General features: G+C 30.0%; 1 protein-coding gene across 7 annotated transcripts in view; it reads left to right on the top strand.

Annotated features, from left to right (window-relative positions):
* The window catches only part of LOC143246388 (cullin-2-like), a 44148-nt gene that overhangs the window by 11178 nt on the left and 14521 nt on the right, over positions 1-18449 (top strand). For all 7 annotated transcript variants that reach the window (XM_076493010.1, XM_076493011.1, XM_076493009.1 and 4 more), the window contains 8 exons: positions 1556-1638; positions 3790-3886; positions 8095-8205; positions 10247-10409; positions 14292-14416; positions 15791-15898; positions 16175-16237; positions 17834-17962. In XM_076493010.1, coding sequence (XP_076349125.1) covers positions 1556-1638; positions 3790-3886; positions 8095-8205; positions 10247-10409; positions 14292-14416; positions 15791-15898; positions 16175-16237; positions 17834-17962 — 879 coding nt within the window. The remainder of the gene's footprint in view (positions 1-1555; positions 1639-3789; positions 3887-8094; positions 8206-10246; positions 10410-14291; positions 14417-15790; positions 15899-16174; positions 16238-17833; positions 17963-18449) is intronic.

Here is an 18449-nt window from a genome sequence, read left to right as displayed (position 1 = left end):
CTTCTGTGACACATTTTGAACATTACAATCCATGTTGATCTCTAAAATGCACAACACTTAATGTGTATAGAAATAGCCTATATTATTAAATGATTTCAATAACTAAAAAGGCAGATTAATTTGTAAAATGTTTAGTACATATTGTAAGTTTAAAAATCTTTTTCATTTCATTACTGCAGTTATACGAACCATCTGGAACAAAAACAAAACACAAATCTTTTAAAGTGTAGCCTGTAGCAAGGCTAATCAGTCATTTAGTCAACTGAACTCGAGTATTAAGGTTGAAAAACTCAGTATCTTCTTCTTTCTTCATATTGGAAATATTGTTGCTGCTGTGTACCTTTGAACATACCAAAAGAAATGTTTTGCAACATTAATAAAAAGGTAATTTCTGTTGGTTAAGCATGCATACAGTATACATAAGAAATCATTTAGTTAATGCTGTGTAGACAAATATAGATTTTGGTTAGTAGCATGCACAATACAGAACTGTATTTAGTTTTGGATTAGCTGAGTTGATAACAGCATCCATTTAAGTAGGGAACAGTTTCTGGCTTTGTTGGCACAAAATTATTAATTAATCTCAAAACTTACACAAAAGTGGACAAACTTACTACAAGGCATATTGTCACTTCAGAATTAAAAACATATCTAAATGGAAAGATAACTTATTGTTTTATGTAAATAATAAATACAAAACTCTAATTTTCAATCTCCACATTCTAAAAGGACAAAGATCATATTGACAACTATTGTCCATAAAATGCTGTTTTTAACATGAATGCCAAACTCAGACAAGAGTGAAATCACCTCACCTTGCAATATTCACAGCTTCATTTACTTTGAAATGATCACCTTGTAATCATTTCAACTTGAATTTTAAACTGCATATAAGAGTAAGTATTCACCATTTTTTGCTATTATAGTTCAACATAATGTTGCTATTGGTAAAGGTCACTTTAAAAATGCATCACCTCCATGTAAACATACCAAGGTTAATCATCAAAGATAAATTTTGACTATTTTCAGAGCTTAGCTTACAAATAAGAAAGAAAAATAAAGGAATTATTTACTCTATATTTCTGCTCCAACAGTTGGGAAAGGTCGTGGAGATTCCTTTCACCTGTCTCATAGAAAATTCCAGATTTAAATAGATGTTTTTAAAGTGAATATGTTATGGTGATGGAATAAACTTAAATTGTTGTACATGTTTTATTTATTTTTTGTATAAAACTTTTATTTTCTATGACACAAATATATCCATTGCTGCTGTTGAACAGTGGAAGTAACAAGTAACATTTCAGTTTAAGAAATATTTAGGTTTCATAGAAAATTAAAAACTTACAAGTCATAGTGTCTTTCATTATTGTTGTGTTCTTTCCCCTCCCCACGTGTTCATGTTCTTCCATTACACATTTTACATGCAAATTATAAAGTTTTGATAATTAGATGAATGATTAGGGCCAATTTTGTGTGGTATGAACTATCTTTAAGTTGCACAATACTCTTTAATGCCTATGAGTTGTGAATCGTACAAATTCTTTATTTCCTACAGCTGGGTCTTGACCTTTGGAAACGCAACATGATAGAACCACTGAAAGACAGTTTGGTCAGTCTCCTCCTTGAAGCTGTCAGAAGGTTGGTATTATGGAGCTCTTGACTGGTTTGGCTTGTTTTGATTAATTATAAAATTTATTCTTGAATTGCCACTAAATGCTGTTTATTATTCAACAAAACAATTATTTCTTCCCCTTGTGATTGATTTTTCTAAATCATCTAAAAGATATTTGAAAAAATCTGTGGGTTTTTCAAAAAATTAATTTTGTTTTAAAGTGAACATTTGTGTTTGTTTGAATTTGATGCATGTAAGTTTCTAATAGTTTTATGGCTCAGAACTTAAAATTCTTATCAGTGATTCTACATGCTACTCTCAGAAATCCAAGTTAAAATATCTTTAAACAGAAACATTAATTTGGTGGGAAAAATATTAAGATTGTAAATGTTGACAAGCCTCCTAGTTATTTGTCTGGAGGAATTGAGGGAATGACATAATAAGGTCAATAAAAACTTTCACCTGACTTGTTTACAAAATGTAATAGTGACTAGTACTAATAATTATTAGGCTAAAAGTCGTGCAAGGTTGTTAATTTCCATAAAACATTCTAATGAAACAGCTATTTCAAATACAGTATTTAGGTTTACAGTACCCATTGTTATGAATTATTGCATGGCCAGGTGGTTAAAGCACTCGACTCGTAATCTAAGAGTTGTGGGTTTGAATCCCCATTACACCAAACATGCTCACCCTTTCAGTTGTGGGTGCATTATAATGTGATGGTCAATCCCACTATTCATAGGGATTAGCCCAAGCGTTGGTGGTGGGTGATGATGACTAGCTGCCTTCCCTGTATCTAATCTTACACTGCTAAATAAGGAGATGACTACTGCAGTTAGCTCTTGTGTAGCTTTGCACAAAATTCAAAACAAACGAGTAATTACTACATAAAATATAAAATTATTAACAGGCTATAATATTATATTATATAAAATGTAATGTAGTTATGTAAACTAGATTACAGTAAAAGATAAAAACTAGCAATTTGGGAAACCATAACAATAGTTAATGCATCTAAAAAATGAGCAAAATGTGGACACTCACGTGACCTCTGACAATAAATTTATTCATAAAGATCAATTTGCAATGTAAATTGTTTAGTACAGTATTTAAAAAACAAAAGTTGAGCAAACACTTGAGATTGATATCATTTGAAATAAATACTTTATATCTGATGTCACAAGGATTTTGTTTCACAAATATCAACAAGCATTTTTAAATGTGGTGTTATAAAGTCCAAGTGACAATACTGTTAAATGGTTTACCATGGGTTGAATCACTAATTAACAAAACAGTTTCCAAGTTGTTTCATTTTCTGATATCTTTTCAGTGAAAAGTGTTCTTGTAGATAAATCAAATATGTACTTGATAATGAACCATTTCTTGTAGGAAATGACAAGTTACATTATAGGAATAAATAATATTTTTGATTTGTCTATTTTTATAATGCAGTTTTCTAGAAATGACAAGAGGCTATTGGGTCTTCTTAAGTTCAGTTTTTTACTAACATTTCTCTTTAAACTATACATGTGTATGTGTGTATTATATATATAAACTCCTTTTACATCTAACTTCTGCCACACCTGAATTCAAATCATTCCATAGGCTAAACACCCTGAAAACATTAACACTACTTTGACTGCAATACTCTATGGGTTTTCTATATTTATACCTGTGCCCTTGAGTCTTATTGCTTGCAAATGTTTATGAAATTATTGTCTGAAATTGTAGACTCCAAAATTTAAAAATTTAAAAAACGTGAACTACTAGAAAGTGTCATTATAATGATCAAGTTAAGCTCACTTCCATGCTTTGAGATTGGGTAATATTCAACCTTGCTCTGTATAAATCTGCTGTTGTTTGTGTTTTCTAAAAGTTTTGAAAATACCAGCTGACCTGTTTCTACAATCAGTTTGCACTTCCTTGCAGTAATACATCTTTACCAAACTACCTGTTTTACCAAGCTCATAGAAGTTTCACATACACACAAAATTACGAAATGTAAATATACAAATTGATAATATTACTATATGTCATAAATATATATAGAATTTCAGTATTAATTGAAGTACATTTGTGACTTATAAATCAATTTAATAAATTAAATATGATTTTTTTGCACCTACTTGTATTTATGCTGAGTTAATATTTTGAAACATCTCACTTTTTGTTAGTGACCGTTTAGGAGATAGCCCTAATCAGAGAGTTATTCATGGGGTCATAAATTCATTTGTCTTGGTTGAAGAATATAAAAAGAAAGGATCATTACAGGTAATTTGAATGATATTTATTTTGGTATTCTCTGTTCTCTTTGTGTTACATCATCTCAGACGATCTCTGGGGTTATTTTATGTTGTGTAAGATTTCAGTTCATTGGATTTTTGTGAAAAAAAAGTGTAATATAAAAAAAATATTATGCTGGTTAAAAACTTGCTTTTCTGTATTTTTATTAGTATGAATGATTAAGAAATTTTCAGTTTTTCATTGTTTTTAGATGTATTTTCTACTGTTTATAAACATTTCGATCATATAACAGTGTAACAGTAGAAACTAAAAAAACATTAAGTACGTGGTTAATACATCAATTGACAAAAGTGTTTGAATGATGATAATGTTGGAGTCATTTACTGTTATTTCTCAATATTACAAAAGATGTGTCATTGATGGGGAAAGTGCTTATCAGCATTGATTGGTGAAAAGTAAAAAGGTAAGGCATTACTGAATGAGTGACTGCAGAACTTTTTCTATGGGATGGACAAAACAGGTATATAAGGGATCAGTACTTATAGTGCAAATTAACATATTAAAATAATGTGTATTATGTGTGCTTAAATGCAAACCCAAATTTACAGTTGTAATAAAAATGATTAAAAATCTTTAGTTGAACTACAATGTGAGGTTTACATCATAATACATGCAATTTTTTATGAAATCTAAGGGAGACCAAATGCTCCTTCCTATGAGCACCCGTGCTAACCAAGGTGCATGTAATAACAAAGTAGAAGTATTAATACTTCAAACTGCATTGGAAATGTTAAGCATCTTTGATAAATAATTATCCAGCTTATAAATTTCTAGCTTTTTATAAGTTGTATGTTTTTTCCAAAAAGTTAGTGTAATTTGTTATCTGTGCAGAAAATAAATGAACTTGAAAAATATGCTACAGTTTATTCTTATTCCTCTGGATGTTTAGAAAATAAAAGCAAGTTTCTATTATTTGGCTAAAGAATTGAAAACGTCTTCAATATTTAACCTGTTGACTGCCAAGTATTTCAGCTGTTACAATACAACTCTAATGCTTCTTCATTTTGTAACTTTTTTCGTGATGCCATTTTGGATCAAAAATGAAACAATTTGCAAGTAGGTCAAATGCATATATGGTACTGACATCTAGCGTTGACGTTAGGTATTATTGATAATGAATTAACTCGTTGGTGGCACTGGGTTACCAATCGGCACTGAACAGGTTAAAATAATTTTATGGTTAAAATCTATTGAGAAAAAAAGTGTAAATGCTTTCCTGTGAGGGGAACTACAAGACTAAAAGTTTTTAAGAATGTATAGGTCTCATGCAACAAAATGACGCATCAAAACAAACAATGAATATCAAATTAATTTAAAATAAGAATGAATTTAAAGCTAGTTTGTTGTTTTTTTAAATTTGTGGGTCTCTACTTTGAAATAAACTAAGAAATGTTTATGGTATTTTGAAGTCCATATATAAAACTACCAGACTGTATTAAAGTGCATTTTTCATCCTTACATTACCAGCCCACTTGCCTTAATGCCAGCTTTTAGTTAATATGGTAAAACCTGTCTAAGGCAGAATTGCACGGGACCGAGTGAAATTTCTGGCTTAGACATTGAACATGCATTTTCATAATTACTATTTATATGATATTTGAGCAGAATGTTATACTTGGTTGATTCAAGGGAAGTGAAATGTTTGTGAATAAAGTTATTTTACTGTTTATGCTATATTTATTAGAATAAGAACAAAAATAGATATTTAAAAATGTACATAAATACACAAAACCTTAAATTTATTTGAATAAAATGTCCAATTTCATCTGTTTCGTTTTTTAATGGGCTTTCTCATGCGGTTAAAAGAGAATGGCAATTCTATTGCCTTTTCTTGAAGTTCATTTTCCCCCTTCATTTTTTCATGCAATTTGATACCATTAATATAACTTAACATATGTGATGAAGTAGGAATTTCTATTCCTCACTACCTATTTCATTTTGTTCATCTTCTGAATCTCTCACACTGTTACCATCTTGAGATTCTATTACAGATTTTAAATTAGTTTCTGTTAAAACGTTCTTGTCAACGTTCACAAAACTTTCCACGTTCACGTTTGCATTTCACTAGAATCGTCATAACAAACAACTTCTCTACAATCTTCGCCAATATCAAGAATAAATTCACAGTTTCAAAAGCACTTTATTATGCATTTATCTTTTAAGCATTTGATTGAATGACTTAAAAATGCAATTGCGTCTAACATATCATATTTTTATGGTCATTTCATATGCTCTCTTACAGTTCATGTTTGCAATAATATGCTGAACCATCAATTTTCTGTATTTCAATTTCATACACTGTATAATTCCATTATCTAGTGGCTGTAGAACCAATGTGTATGGATGTAGAAAGACTAAACGAACATTTGAAAGTTGAACCTTTGGGTGAAAAGTTGCATTAACTAGGAAAAGTAGAATATTCCTATTTTCTTGTTCCATTATTTTGTTTAACTTGTTCAAAAATTTAAGGAAGAATCAATTTCCTCTGGAATGAAAAGCAAATAATAAAGTGTGGATGGCAAGTCCTATATTCAAAGAATATTTGAGCAAATTAAACAAATGTGACTGAAAGTACAGTCAATAGTTCTTTTGAATACCAACCTCTGGAATAATGATGGCAGAAAAAAGAACAGAATATATTTAACCAATACTTACTGTTACAAAATGTCCAAGAATTTATTAATATTTAAAGAAATTATTAATTAAAGAAGAAATTAATATTTAATCAAAAACATTTTTTCCTACTTGTTGATAGATGAGGTGGGTAAAAGATAGTTTTCCATCCCCGTTACGCAGGTTCCACCATATAGAGAGGGCCTTATATAAGAGAAATCTTAAGATAATGCTACAAAATTTTAATATTTCTGGCTTGTACAGGTTTTTTCTTATGCAGTTTCTGGCTTTGACAGATTTTACTGTTGTACCAAATTAAAGAAAGCTTATCTATGAATTAAGCCTTTCACAATGATTATGATTTTCTGAGTGTATTTATGAAGTTATTATTATGTTTGCTATCAGTTTCAGCTATAAAGAAATAAAGATTAAGTAGTTTGACAGTAATATTTCCAGTCAGAATTGAATGATCTTTCATATTTGGTTTTCTTGTTAGAATGCTAAAGTCTCACAGTTTAACAAATATTTATCAATTTTCTGCTAGCAAAGCTCAAAATGGTTACATTAAATCCTCAACAGTCATGAAGTTCACTGTGAAAAATGTTCATTATGTATGTATTTTATTTGTGGTGTCTCATGGTTTCTTATTGTTTCTGTGAATCCATGAAGCCTCAAGCTTAGAATTACTCGTCACATAAACGAAGATATAATTGTAACTGATTTTCTTCTTCACGAATGTTTTAACAACTTAATTAACAAAATCTCTTTTCAAGAACATTTATGCTCACTATATTAAGAATAAAAATAACTTTTGTGTATGATGTAAGATAAAATCTTTATTAGGTATTTTAGCCAATTAATTCCTGTAACACAGTTACCAAAACTACTATGGTAAAATATCTAATAGACTTTACTTATTTTTATGCAGAAAAAAAGTTTTCTTTGGGGTTTATTCAATTTTAACTTAATTAACACTCCTTTGACTAACTCTATAAAATGATAAAGTTCTTGTTACATTAGAAAAGTATAGGTCTTAATGTTGACCAGTAGTTAGTGTACCACATTATGAATCCCAGTGTTCATAGTTTTCATCCCATTGGTGTAAAAACATGCCCTGTAATTTGGAACGTTATGTGTACTGTAAGAGTGATGGTTCAGTCAGATTAAAGCAGCCCAAGAGCTGATTATGGATACTGGTAGTAAATTACCTTTTCTGTATTATCTTGATTGGAAATTAAGAACATCTGTGAGCAGATAAACCTTTTGTAGCTTACTGTTAAACTTTTAAACAAACAAAGCAAAATACAATGTAAATGGTTATACATTTACATCAGTGATTGGTCATTATGATATCACATTGATATTTTTTTTTTTTTTAGAAAGTGATAGTTTTCAGTGATGACGAGAAACCCACTTGTTGAGAAATTTATATGCAAAGTGATACATAGAAGAGCGAACAACGTTTGACCTTCTTCGGTCATCGATAGCCCAAACGAGCCGCTTTTATTTTGCCTTATGATATATCATCACAATATAAGAAACTATTAACTATTACCCTTCAGCTTTACCAGGAAATGTTTGAAACTCCATTTCTTGAAGCCACTGGTGAATACTACAGAAAAGAAGCCAGCATGCTGCTATGCGAATCGGGTTGTTCCCAGTATATGGTCAAAGTAAGACACTTTTGTAAGCTGCCAAGTTTAATAATTTTATGTAAAACAGAACTAAACATTTATGTATGTACATCTTTCTTCTGTAAACTTGAATAATGACACTATATGTAAATCTAATCTGAAAGAAAAACTGAGTTGTAAAGTTGTATTTATGCTCTAACCAGAAAGTATGATTTACTATTTCCTGCTTATTTCTAGTATTGTTGGTGTTTTACAAAGCTTGAGATTTTGAAAAAAGTTATTTCATTTTTGCAAATAATGTCATAAAGTTGCATTTGATCTTGAAATGAATTGGTAAAATCTATTATTACATAAATCACAAAAACTATGTGTGTGTGTGTCTCTTTTTCCATTATCTAACTACTACTAGGTTATTGGGCTAATCTTAACCAAACTTTATGGGATGATAATTTTTAAAAATGGGCAGGTTACTGGAAGCTTCATGACCCTCTCCACCCCCAAATTATTGCTGTTATTTGAGCATTCATTATTTTTGAAGAAAGTACAATAGCATTCTTCATGGAGAAATGCAATGAAAAAAATGACCACCACTATTACAATAATACATGAATTAAGGTGGCATTTCTACTACGGTAGCCATCATAATGTAAATATAAAGAGCTGTTTTTTGACTTATACTAATTACTTACTTTGACCCGTGACTTTATAACTTCAAACTGTAAGACACTTCTGCAGCCAGCATCTCTCATTTTGTTAATTAAATGAAACAGTATGGAAATAAATTAAGAGTTGGGTGTATAAAGTAACAGAAAGCACCTCTACTACCACTACTTTGGCCACTACCTCTTTGTAGAAAGTCACTCTAACCATTGCAAAGTGTATACCATGTTTTAAGTATATCCATAATGAATTCTAAAAGCTTACACTGAACTTTTGAGGTAATAATGAGAACTAATAATGCTACATTATAAATAAATCACATGAAAGTTGGTAATTCTGTGTTATTTATTTTAGCATCTACCATCACTTTTTGTTAGTTCATAACCTGAACAAAGGATGAGTACCTCAGCTTGTGATTAAAATAAGTATTTTAAATGTTTTAATACCCATGTTGGGCAGAGCACAGATAGCCCATTGTGTAGCCTTGTGCTTGATTCTGAACAAACAAGCAAAACAAGTTTATATGTAATTTAATATTTTAAAACTAGGAACTGATAAATTTGAAATGTTCAACTTGTAACTCTCCTTGATTATTAATTATTTACATACATAGTTCTATGAAAATTAAACTTTATGAATACTTATCCATATTGTTCATTTGTAATCTTGCATAAGGTTGTTTAAAATTAAAAGTAAATATGCTTGAAGCTAGTTTAGAAAGGAATTTCTTGTAGTTTTTCCTTTAATCAGATGAACCCATAATGCTACGATTCTTTTATTATGTGACAGTGATTTCCTTCTTATATCACAGGTTCTGTCCTCACCCAGTAGGTTTAAAAATGTTTCTTTATTTCATTTTGTTTTAGTTTTTATATAGTTAATTTCACATATTCATTTCTTTGGATTCGTTTCATATTTGTTCAGCTAAATTTCTTATTATGCATGTACTCCAAGACACTTTTGTACTACATAAGTACACTTATTGCTTATTCTGTCTGTTTTTTGTTTGTTAGTGTGCTTTGTAAAATAAAATTAAACTTACTGTTATTCATTTATACATTTTTGTTTTGTTTGATAAACTTAATGTTTTTTGGTATTTTTTCAAAACCATTCTGTTTATTTAATAATTTTATGACTGGCTAGACTCTGTATATAATGCCTTGTTGTCGGTTCAAATGAAGAGAAAATATTATGTTGCAACTATAACTTTTATTTACTTTTTTTGTGTATACCTGCTTCACCACAGAAGCTTCTACTTTCATTAACTTCATTATTTTTTGCCTCTAGAAAAGAAAGAGATGAGGATTTTGTTTTTTGAAGATGTTTCACATTTGAGTTTCTTACTGATTATATTTTACCTGTTTTCTTAAGATAATTGTTTCAAGCATTTCCCTGATATATGCTCTATGTGAAAAATTAGGTCTTGCAGCAATTAGATGCTGAGAACTTGAGAAGTCGGAAGTTTCTTCATCCCAGTTCTTACCCTAGGGTAACAGAAGAGTGTGAGCAGAGAATGGTTGCAGATCATCTCCAGTATTTGCATGGAGAGTGTGTAAACATGGTACAGCAAGAGAAGAGAAGAGGTACCACTAGTTGATTGATGTGTTTAATAAAGTATAGATGACATCTGTTGGTTTGAAGTAAATAATTGTTCCTTTTTTGTGCTAAACTCTCAAAATTCATCCTACATTTGGGATGTTTTGACACTGCGTGTTTCGCCAATATTTAGATGTTTATTATAAACTAGTTATAAGTTAAGGCCACCCTATGTTAACAGTAAAATTTATATGTACTGTAAATGGTTATCAGAGAGCAAGTTAGTGATCACTATGTAGGGATAAGTTCAGTTAAAAGTAGTGGCTTTACATTGTGTATAGTAACTTGTACATCAGGACGTCGGCAGAACCCAGCTAAATGGATAATGACAAAAAGCCCTTCACTAATTGAGCACAAATTTGGCTAACCTTCCTTGATGTCTATAAAATGAGTGCAAAAACATCAGTTTCTTCTTCTCCATCATCTGTAATTTATAAACCACAGTGTGACCAGTCCACACCAAACCACGTTAAGCAGCAAGTGATCCACAGTAGGTTAGCTACAGCTCAAAGCTCTAATCAGTAAGCCATTATACAGAACTGGATAATCTACCATATACGTCTTGCCATACCATGCAGTATCCTGATCGTGACTTATCTTGCTTCAGAAAATATCTGTAGATTACATTATGGCTCCCTGTAGAACAGAACTAAAATATAAGCTAGTTTCAATGGAAACTAAGGTTTGAAATACTAAAAAAGTAGAGAAACTAATAACAAAACATTCTAAAATTGTAGGGATGGAAATAAATCAGACTTTAGAGAGCATTTTGTTTGGGACGAAAACCTACATTACCTTGTGAGTGGTAGAACAGGTAATACAAATTTTCTTCCATCTAAAATGCTTCCTAGTTTCTGATCAATATCCATCCCTACATCCCAACAATTTTAGAATTTTTTTTACTAATAATGTAAAATCTGCCAAGCAGTGATTTCATTTGAAAGCTTCACCCTCAGCAAATATGAGTTCTTTGAAAAAGAACTTGTTGCTACTAGACAACCAAAATACTAACTTGCTTTTCATTAAGAAGACAACTACTGTTTCTAAACTGTAAATGAAGTAAAAATTTAGCACTGCATATTACCCATTCAGAATTATACAATAGTTGATGAATTGCACAGTAAAAAACATACACTGTGCTACCCATTCAAATGGTTGGGACTCTGGGAAACTTGCATCAGTTCAGTCTACCTCATGAGGTGGTGATGATAACTCATAATCAGCATGGCATCAACTTCAAAAGATGCACAAAGGTGCCCAATGATATTTTAATTGTAATTTTAGCTTCCAAAAAACATATCCAGTGAAATTTACACTACATTTCATATAAACTTACTAGATTAAATTTTCATATAAAACAAAACCATTATTTTCAGCATTTGTTAAAGATTTGTATCAACATTGACCCAATTGTAGATAACTATGCATAGTTTTCACTTTGTTTTCTTGTTATACTGGGTTGGCTACTTCTGATCACAGTTTTTTGTTCATCATTGTTTTTTTGTTCATCTGTCGTCACTGAAACTCCTGGTTTATATGTGGACCTGGTGTTATTCAAATTGTAGGCTTATGTCTTCCACACAAAACTGTTACTAACTGACTAATTTTTTTAACAACCTGTTGTTTTCAGCATGCAGTACCCGTCAGATTTCTGTGTGTAGCTTAAAGGGGACATTGGTTACATGCAACTCACTTTAATAGTTGCACCTATAAATAGAAACACAATACCTTTAGCAAAACAAGTCAAAATTATAATCTGTTACTTTAAATTACATGGTTCCATTAGGGCATTAGTATTGTTACAAGGTGGTTGGTCCTTGAAATTTTAAAATTATTGGATTATTTAAAAAATCACTAACACCAAGAAATGAGCAAAAACTTGTAATGTTCTCCCTATAAAGAACTCAAGTACTTGAAGTTTTGAAATAAATTCAGAAAACATTTTTGACTACTGAGTAATATTCAATTGCTCAAAAATTTCCCTACAACTGTTTTGTAATGATATTTTTACAAGTTTGATCTTTGTGTTAATCTTATTCCATTGTATACTTAATCACTAAACAGTAAATTTTAAATGTATTATATTCATTTGCTATATGTGTGAAAGTTTTATTTCTAGTTTGACTGATCTGTCTTAAATCTCTTCAGACCATCATGCATCTTGGAAGTTTCATGTGTGTATACAAAATTAATTAGAAATTATAATTTAACTTTATTTCAAATTTTTATTCAGAAATATTTTAGAGTTAATATTTTTTAATAATGCAACATTTATTTGGTGTAATTTGTTGAAAAGTATGGAAAACGTTCCGAATTTTATTTCTACAAACCTTCCCTCAAAAAGTTCTCTGGATAATCGGTAGCAAGTTTGTAGATTAGCAATGCAGACTCCAGAGTTTGATTCCTTGCAGTAGACAGAGTGCAGATAGCCTGTTTTGTAGTATTGCACTGAAACAGACAAATCAGACCTTTCAAAATATAATGATTTGTGCCTTGTTTTACACGTGATTTGCCTTTACTCTCACTGGCTTTTTTACCATAATCCTTATTGCCACCCTTTTATAATGTCAGCATTTGACATGAACAGTTACTAATGATGCTTGGGTTTGAGAATACCTATAGCCTGTAGCTGAAAGTGATTGATCAGAAGATTTTATAATTTAACTACTTTCAGTGTGCACTATCTTTTGAGCACTCAAGATACCAACAACCTGGAGCTTTGCACGAACCAAACGTGCTGATAAGTTAAAACGCTTAGGAACAAATCACACATAGAAGAATTTTTTGTTCTTTGAGACTTTTTTTTTCTTTAAAATGTTTTCTTGTTAATACTTAGCAAGAACTTCTGAGTGAAAGAGAAGAAAAATGGTTGGTTTGTTGTTACCAAGAACAAAGCTACAGAATGGGCTATCTGTGTTCTTTCCACCTCTGGTATTGAAACCTAGTTTCTAGCATTTTACATCCACAAATATATCACTGAGAGACAAAGAAGAGTGTTATATTATGTCAAACACACTATAACTACTGTATCCAGTGCCAAGTTACCTTTCTTTGAAAGGTACAGTAATTTTCTTGTGTGTAATTAAGTAAGATTAGTTAGGTTTAGCAAGTACAGAAATTGGTGGCAAAATTTTGAATATTACTACTAAATTTATCATATTAAAACAATGAAATGGTTGAAAGTACTTGTTATTTATGGGAAAAACTTTCGATTTTTCTTGACCAAGAACATTATTAGCAATTATTATAATGTCTAGTCTGACAAGTGTAACATTAATGTCATTTTTAAAGTTGAGATCTTAGGTCACAGGTTAATCTATCAGTTTATGCAGTGTTTTTATGCTTCGTAGCCATAAATGATGATTATGTCAAATGGCAAGATAAAGTTCCTCAAGAAATATGTTAATATCAATCAAATTAAATCTGACTTTGTATATAAAACTAAACTTTCTGTTTAACAATAATAAAACTGAAATTTAAAAACAAAAGAATGTATTTTTAATTTTTTTTTTCAAAACTCTTGCAATAAAATTTTGAAATTTAACAACCTGAAAGTAAAATATTAAACCAAACAATGATAATTTTTAACAACAAAGATATTTAGTAAATTGGTTAAATAGTTTTACTGTGAGAAGGATATGAGTAACACCCTCTGATCCAGAAAGGGTTAAATGGTAACATTTTCATAAAAAATAACATCAAACCTTTTAAAATTAAACACCAGAACTGTTTAAATCTGTGAACTTTGAGAATATTTTTGTTGTTCCTCAAAATGTATTAGAAAGAAGTTGAAGTGTTTATAGTATAAATTCCCAGTGTACCTTTGTAGTTAAGTTCAAGAAGTGTTTTTTTCTCCTATTGTTCTACAGATCTGCAAAATATGTACAGTTTGTTAAAGCCTGTACATTTAGGTCTTGATTTCCTTATCAAACAAGTACAACAACATATAACAAGGATTGGGCTGGATTCTATTAGTAATCTACAAGGAGATAATGTAAGTTTTCACTTTTTTTAAAGGTCTGATTATATCAGTACATGGATATCTAATTGCTTTAGGACTTTAATGTATTAGAAGAAAATGAAATATGATTCATTTATTATTAAAAAAATCAAGAGTAACACCTCTTGGATTCTTAGTGGTGGGTGGAGGTAAGTGGGTGATAAGCAGATGGGCTGAGGAATAAAGTTTTTTTTTTTTTTAATTTTAACAAGATAAGAGGACAGTTGTGAAAGATTAATGAGGAGCTAATAAATTAAGAATATTTTTGCTGCTGAACTTTTGTTTTTGTGTTAACAAACCAAAAATTACCAAGGTAACATTCAAATGAGTCATTTCTTCTTCTATTGGCAACAAAGATAAAAAATAAAAGTAAATTTAATAATGTCTCGTTCTGTGATGTTGTCTTGACTAAAATTTCCTGGTACTTGAAGGCATATTCTGTGAGCTTTAGGTTCAGACATCTGTTTAGATTGGTGGATCCACTGACATTACTACTAGTAGTAAGATAGGTAATACAACTCAAGTTGGTTGTATTCCTTCTGGTGATTTTCCTCAGACAAACAAAATCCATCTGGAATATAAAAAGTAAAATATGGCTTATTTGTCAACCAGAGTTACAGATGGATAAAAAGTGTTACAACCTCTAGCAATTAAAAATAATTTTTGTTAGTATTAATATTGATATAACCAAGTTCATTATCATTAAGTCTTATTTTATAGCCTAGCAGTTAACAGAATTAAAGTGCCTTGATGTCCTTTATTTTGTGTGTTCTATTGTTATTAAAACTGAGCTGTTAGAAAGTGAAGTGATATAAATAGAAAGTAAATGTGAACTATAATCATTTAAATGTTGTTGTAATTTTACAACATTGCTTTTGTATTACTAAAAATATTTCTTCACTTCACATACTTAGCTGTATTGCTACACAAAAGATGCTTTAAATTATTTTTTAGTGATAGGAGGTAAAGACACCTTTTATTGCAGTCAACTATTGAGTTGTTGACTTAAGCTATAGCAAAATGGTTTTATAAAACAAATTGTCATTAACCAGCTGATCCTGATATGAACTCATGAAATTTTGTTATAATTTTGTTGTCAATATTCCCTGTCATTTAAAATTGATCCAGTAGGGAATCTTTAAACAATTATGTATATGAAGAAATGAGATTATTAAAAGAAAAAAATCAGTTTTCATTATTATGTGAAATTAAAATAGTTAGCTTCAAAATATTATTTTAATTATTGTTTAATAAAATGTCTTACTAAAAGCCACGTACAGCTAATAAAATTAGCTTAAAAATATGATTTTAATTGTTATAAAATAAAATTGTTTTTTACCAACATTGAAATGACCTTTTCCTTAAAAGGTTCCTCAGACATTTGTAGAGTCTGTTCTACAGGTTCACAACAAATATCAACAACTGATTCAAGAAGTATTCCATGGAGACCAACAGTTTGTTGGAGCCTTAGATAATGTGAGCTTATTTTACTTTTTATAGGTTTAATTACAGTTTTATTGTGTAATTATAATGAATTAATTAGTCAAACAGCAGCAAATGAAAGATTAAAGATACTTAATACCCAGTGCCGTACGAGTTTTTTGCTTGAATTGTAGTTGCTAAGTATTCAGTGCTACTAAGTGGTTAAAGTGAAAGATTGATGTAATAAATATAATATGAATGATTGATTTACAGTTGAATAAGTTATATGTAAGTACTTACATTGTCATAACCTATTGTTTTCTTCTATAGGCTTGTGCGACTGTAATTAATCACAGAATTACCTCCAAGCAGCCTTGTCGTACACCAGAATTTGTAAGTAAATGTGCAAACTTTTGTAAAAGGTACTTTAGATTTTTTGTTCAGTAGAATCTTTACACAAGAATGATTAAAAGAAAACTATTACTCGTGTATGTAGAGGAAGATAGGGCCAAAACACTAATATTTTAAGAAAGGGAGTATCTCCTCATATAGTGTCAGCATGCCCTCCCACCCCCACAGCATTAGCATGCTTTGGATGCTGATGTGCTGTGCACACTATATATTGACATTGCATTTGATTTCACAAATTAGTGTTCCCTCCTCTCAAAAATTTTGCATATGGGCCAATTTACAATTTATAATAATTAATCAGGCATTTCTTGTTCTATTTAATATCAAAATATAAGTGTTTGTTTTGTAGATATCCTTTTACAGTTATACATGTTTTACACAGAAAATATGATAATTATGTAAAGTTAAAAACTTAAGGAAATTCATAACATCACTGCCTTCTCATTATTAAAGTCACCAAGGGTCTAATGTACATTAAACATTTTACTTATTTTAAATAAATATAAAGTAAGCTTTACTATGTTGATTTTGTATTTAGATTATGAAAGACAGAGACAGTTTACTTGAAACATCAGTCAGTAAAAGTTATTTAAATCAGATTTTTCTACATATTTAATCACTAATTTTATAACCTATTTTGCTAATGATAATTTACAGAAGGATTTAGATCATTTAGTGAGTTGGGTATATGTGGCAGACTTGTTTTACTTATAATAAAATGCAAGATATTGTATGTAGGTTATAATAATTTGAATTATAAGTATAATTTGGATGGGAAAAGCCTTAAAAATATTATTAAAGAAAGGGATTTTGATATAATAGTTGTTCACTCTCTTAAACCACCCAAGCAATGCACTGTTGCTAGTGGTAGGGCAAATAGGATTTTAGGTTATATCTACAGAAATATTGATTACTAATCTAAAGATGTTATAATTTCATTGTATAGGTCACAGGTTAGGCCACATTTAGAGTATTGCATTCAGTCTTGGACTCTTTACCTTAGCAAAGATATTGAATTGCTAGAAAGGGTTCAGAGGAGGGTTACTGGAATGAAGGGGTTGTCATATGAGGAGAGATTAACATCTTTATATTGTTTTCTCTTGAAAAAAGAAGAGTTAGAGGAGATCTGATTCAAGAGTTTAAGATTGTAAAAAGAATCAGTAATTTTAATGCATCAACATCTTTGATGCTTAACAGCAAGAATGATAGAACTAGGTAACACAAATAGATTTAGGCAAGGTAGAAGCTTACACACTTTTCTTTCTCAAAGAGAGTGGTTGGCCTATGAAAGTGGTTGTGTTCAGATGTTGTGGAGGCAGTAAATTTTAGTAGATTTTGCAAAAGCTTGATAAATATATGAATAATAAGGGCTGGCTTCAATGGATTTTTTATTTAATAGTTTTAGTTTGGCTTGGAGGATAAGACAATCAAGATGGACTAACAGATCCATTCTTGTCCCTAAATGTTATGATAGAATTTTTTTTCTCTTTGCAAAAAGCAATACAATTTTGATGAGACTTGTTTCTGTTTTTCTCATGGAGCTTGTTGATGTTTTTTTTTATTTGTTGATGGTTCCAGCTAGCAAAATACTGTGATTCGCTACTTAAGAAGAGTCCAAAAGGAATATCTGAGTCAGATATTGAAGATAAGCTTTCTCAGTCCATAATTGTTTTTAAGTACATAGATGACAAAGACATTTACCAAAAAGTAAGTTAAAGATTTCTCTTGTCTCAGTAATAGAAGCATTCAGGTAGGAAAGGATAAGATGAAATTATAAAGTGTTTAAACTTTATTAAACTTTAGATTTAAGCATATTAAATGTCCAACACGTTCATACCAGTAATATCATTATGTATAAATATGTGACTTTGCTGTGTTACACGTATTAAATGTGTGTATATGTACTTATATAAATAATATAATACAGACTGATTTTTATTTATGTACTCTAGTACTTCATGTACTGATATTTACTATGAATCATCCTTGAAAAAGATGTTAATACTCTTAACTATATTTCACTAATGCTAATAATTTTGGAAAGGGAGTATCCCCTTCAAATAGTTTCAGCTACTTTCAAACAGCTAAACATGGAAAAAAATAACTTACTTAAAAACAATTTTCCCAAATTGTAATTGTACTGTCATGTTTAACAAAATTAACCATTTGTAGGGAAAACGACAAAGAATTTTAT

This window comes from Tachypleus tridentatus, chromosome 3, assembly GCF_004210375.1.
Source record: "Tachypleus tridentatus isolate NWPU-2018 chromosome 3, ASM421037v1, whole genome shotgun sequence".
Classification (NCBI taxonomy): Eukaryota; Metazoa; Arthropoda; class Merostomata; order Xiphosura; family Limulidae; genus Tachypleus; species Tachypleus tridentatus.
Note: the sequence above shows the minus strand (reverse complement) of the source record. Positions and strands in the feature narration are given on the sequence as shown.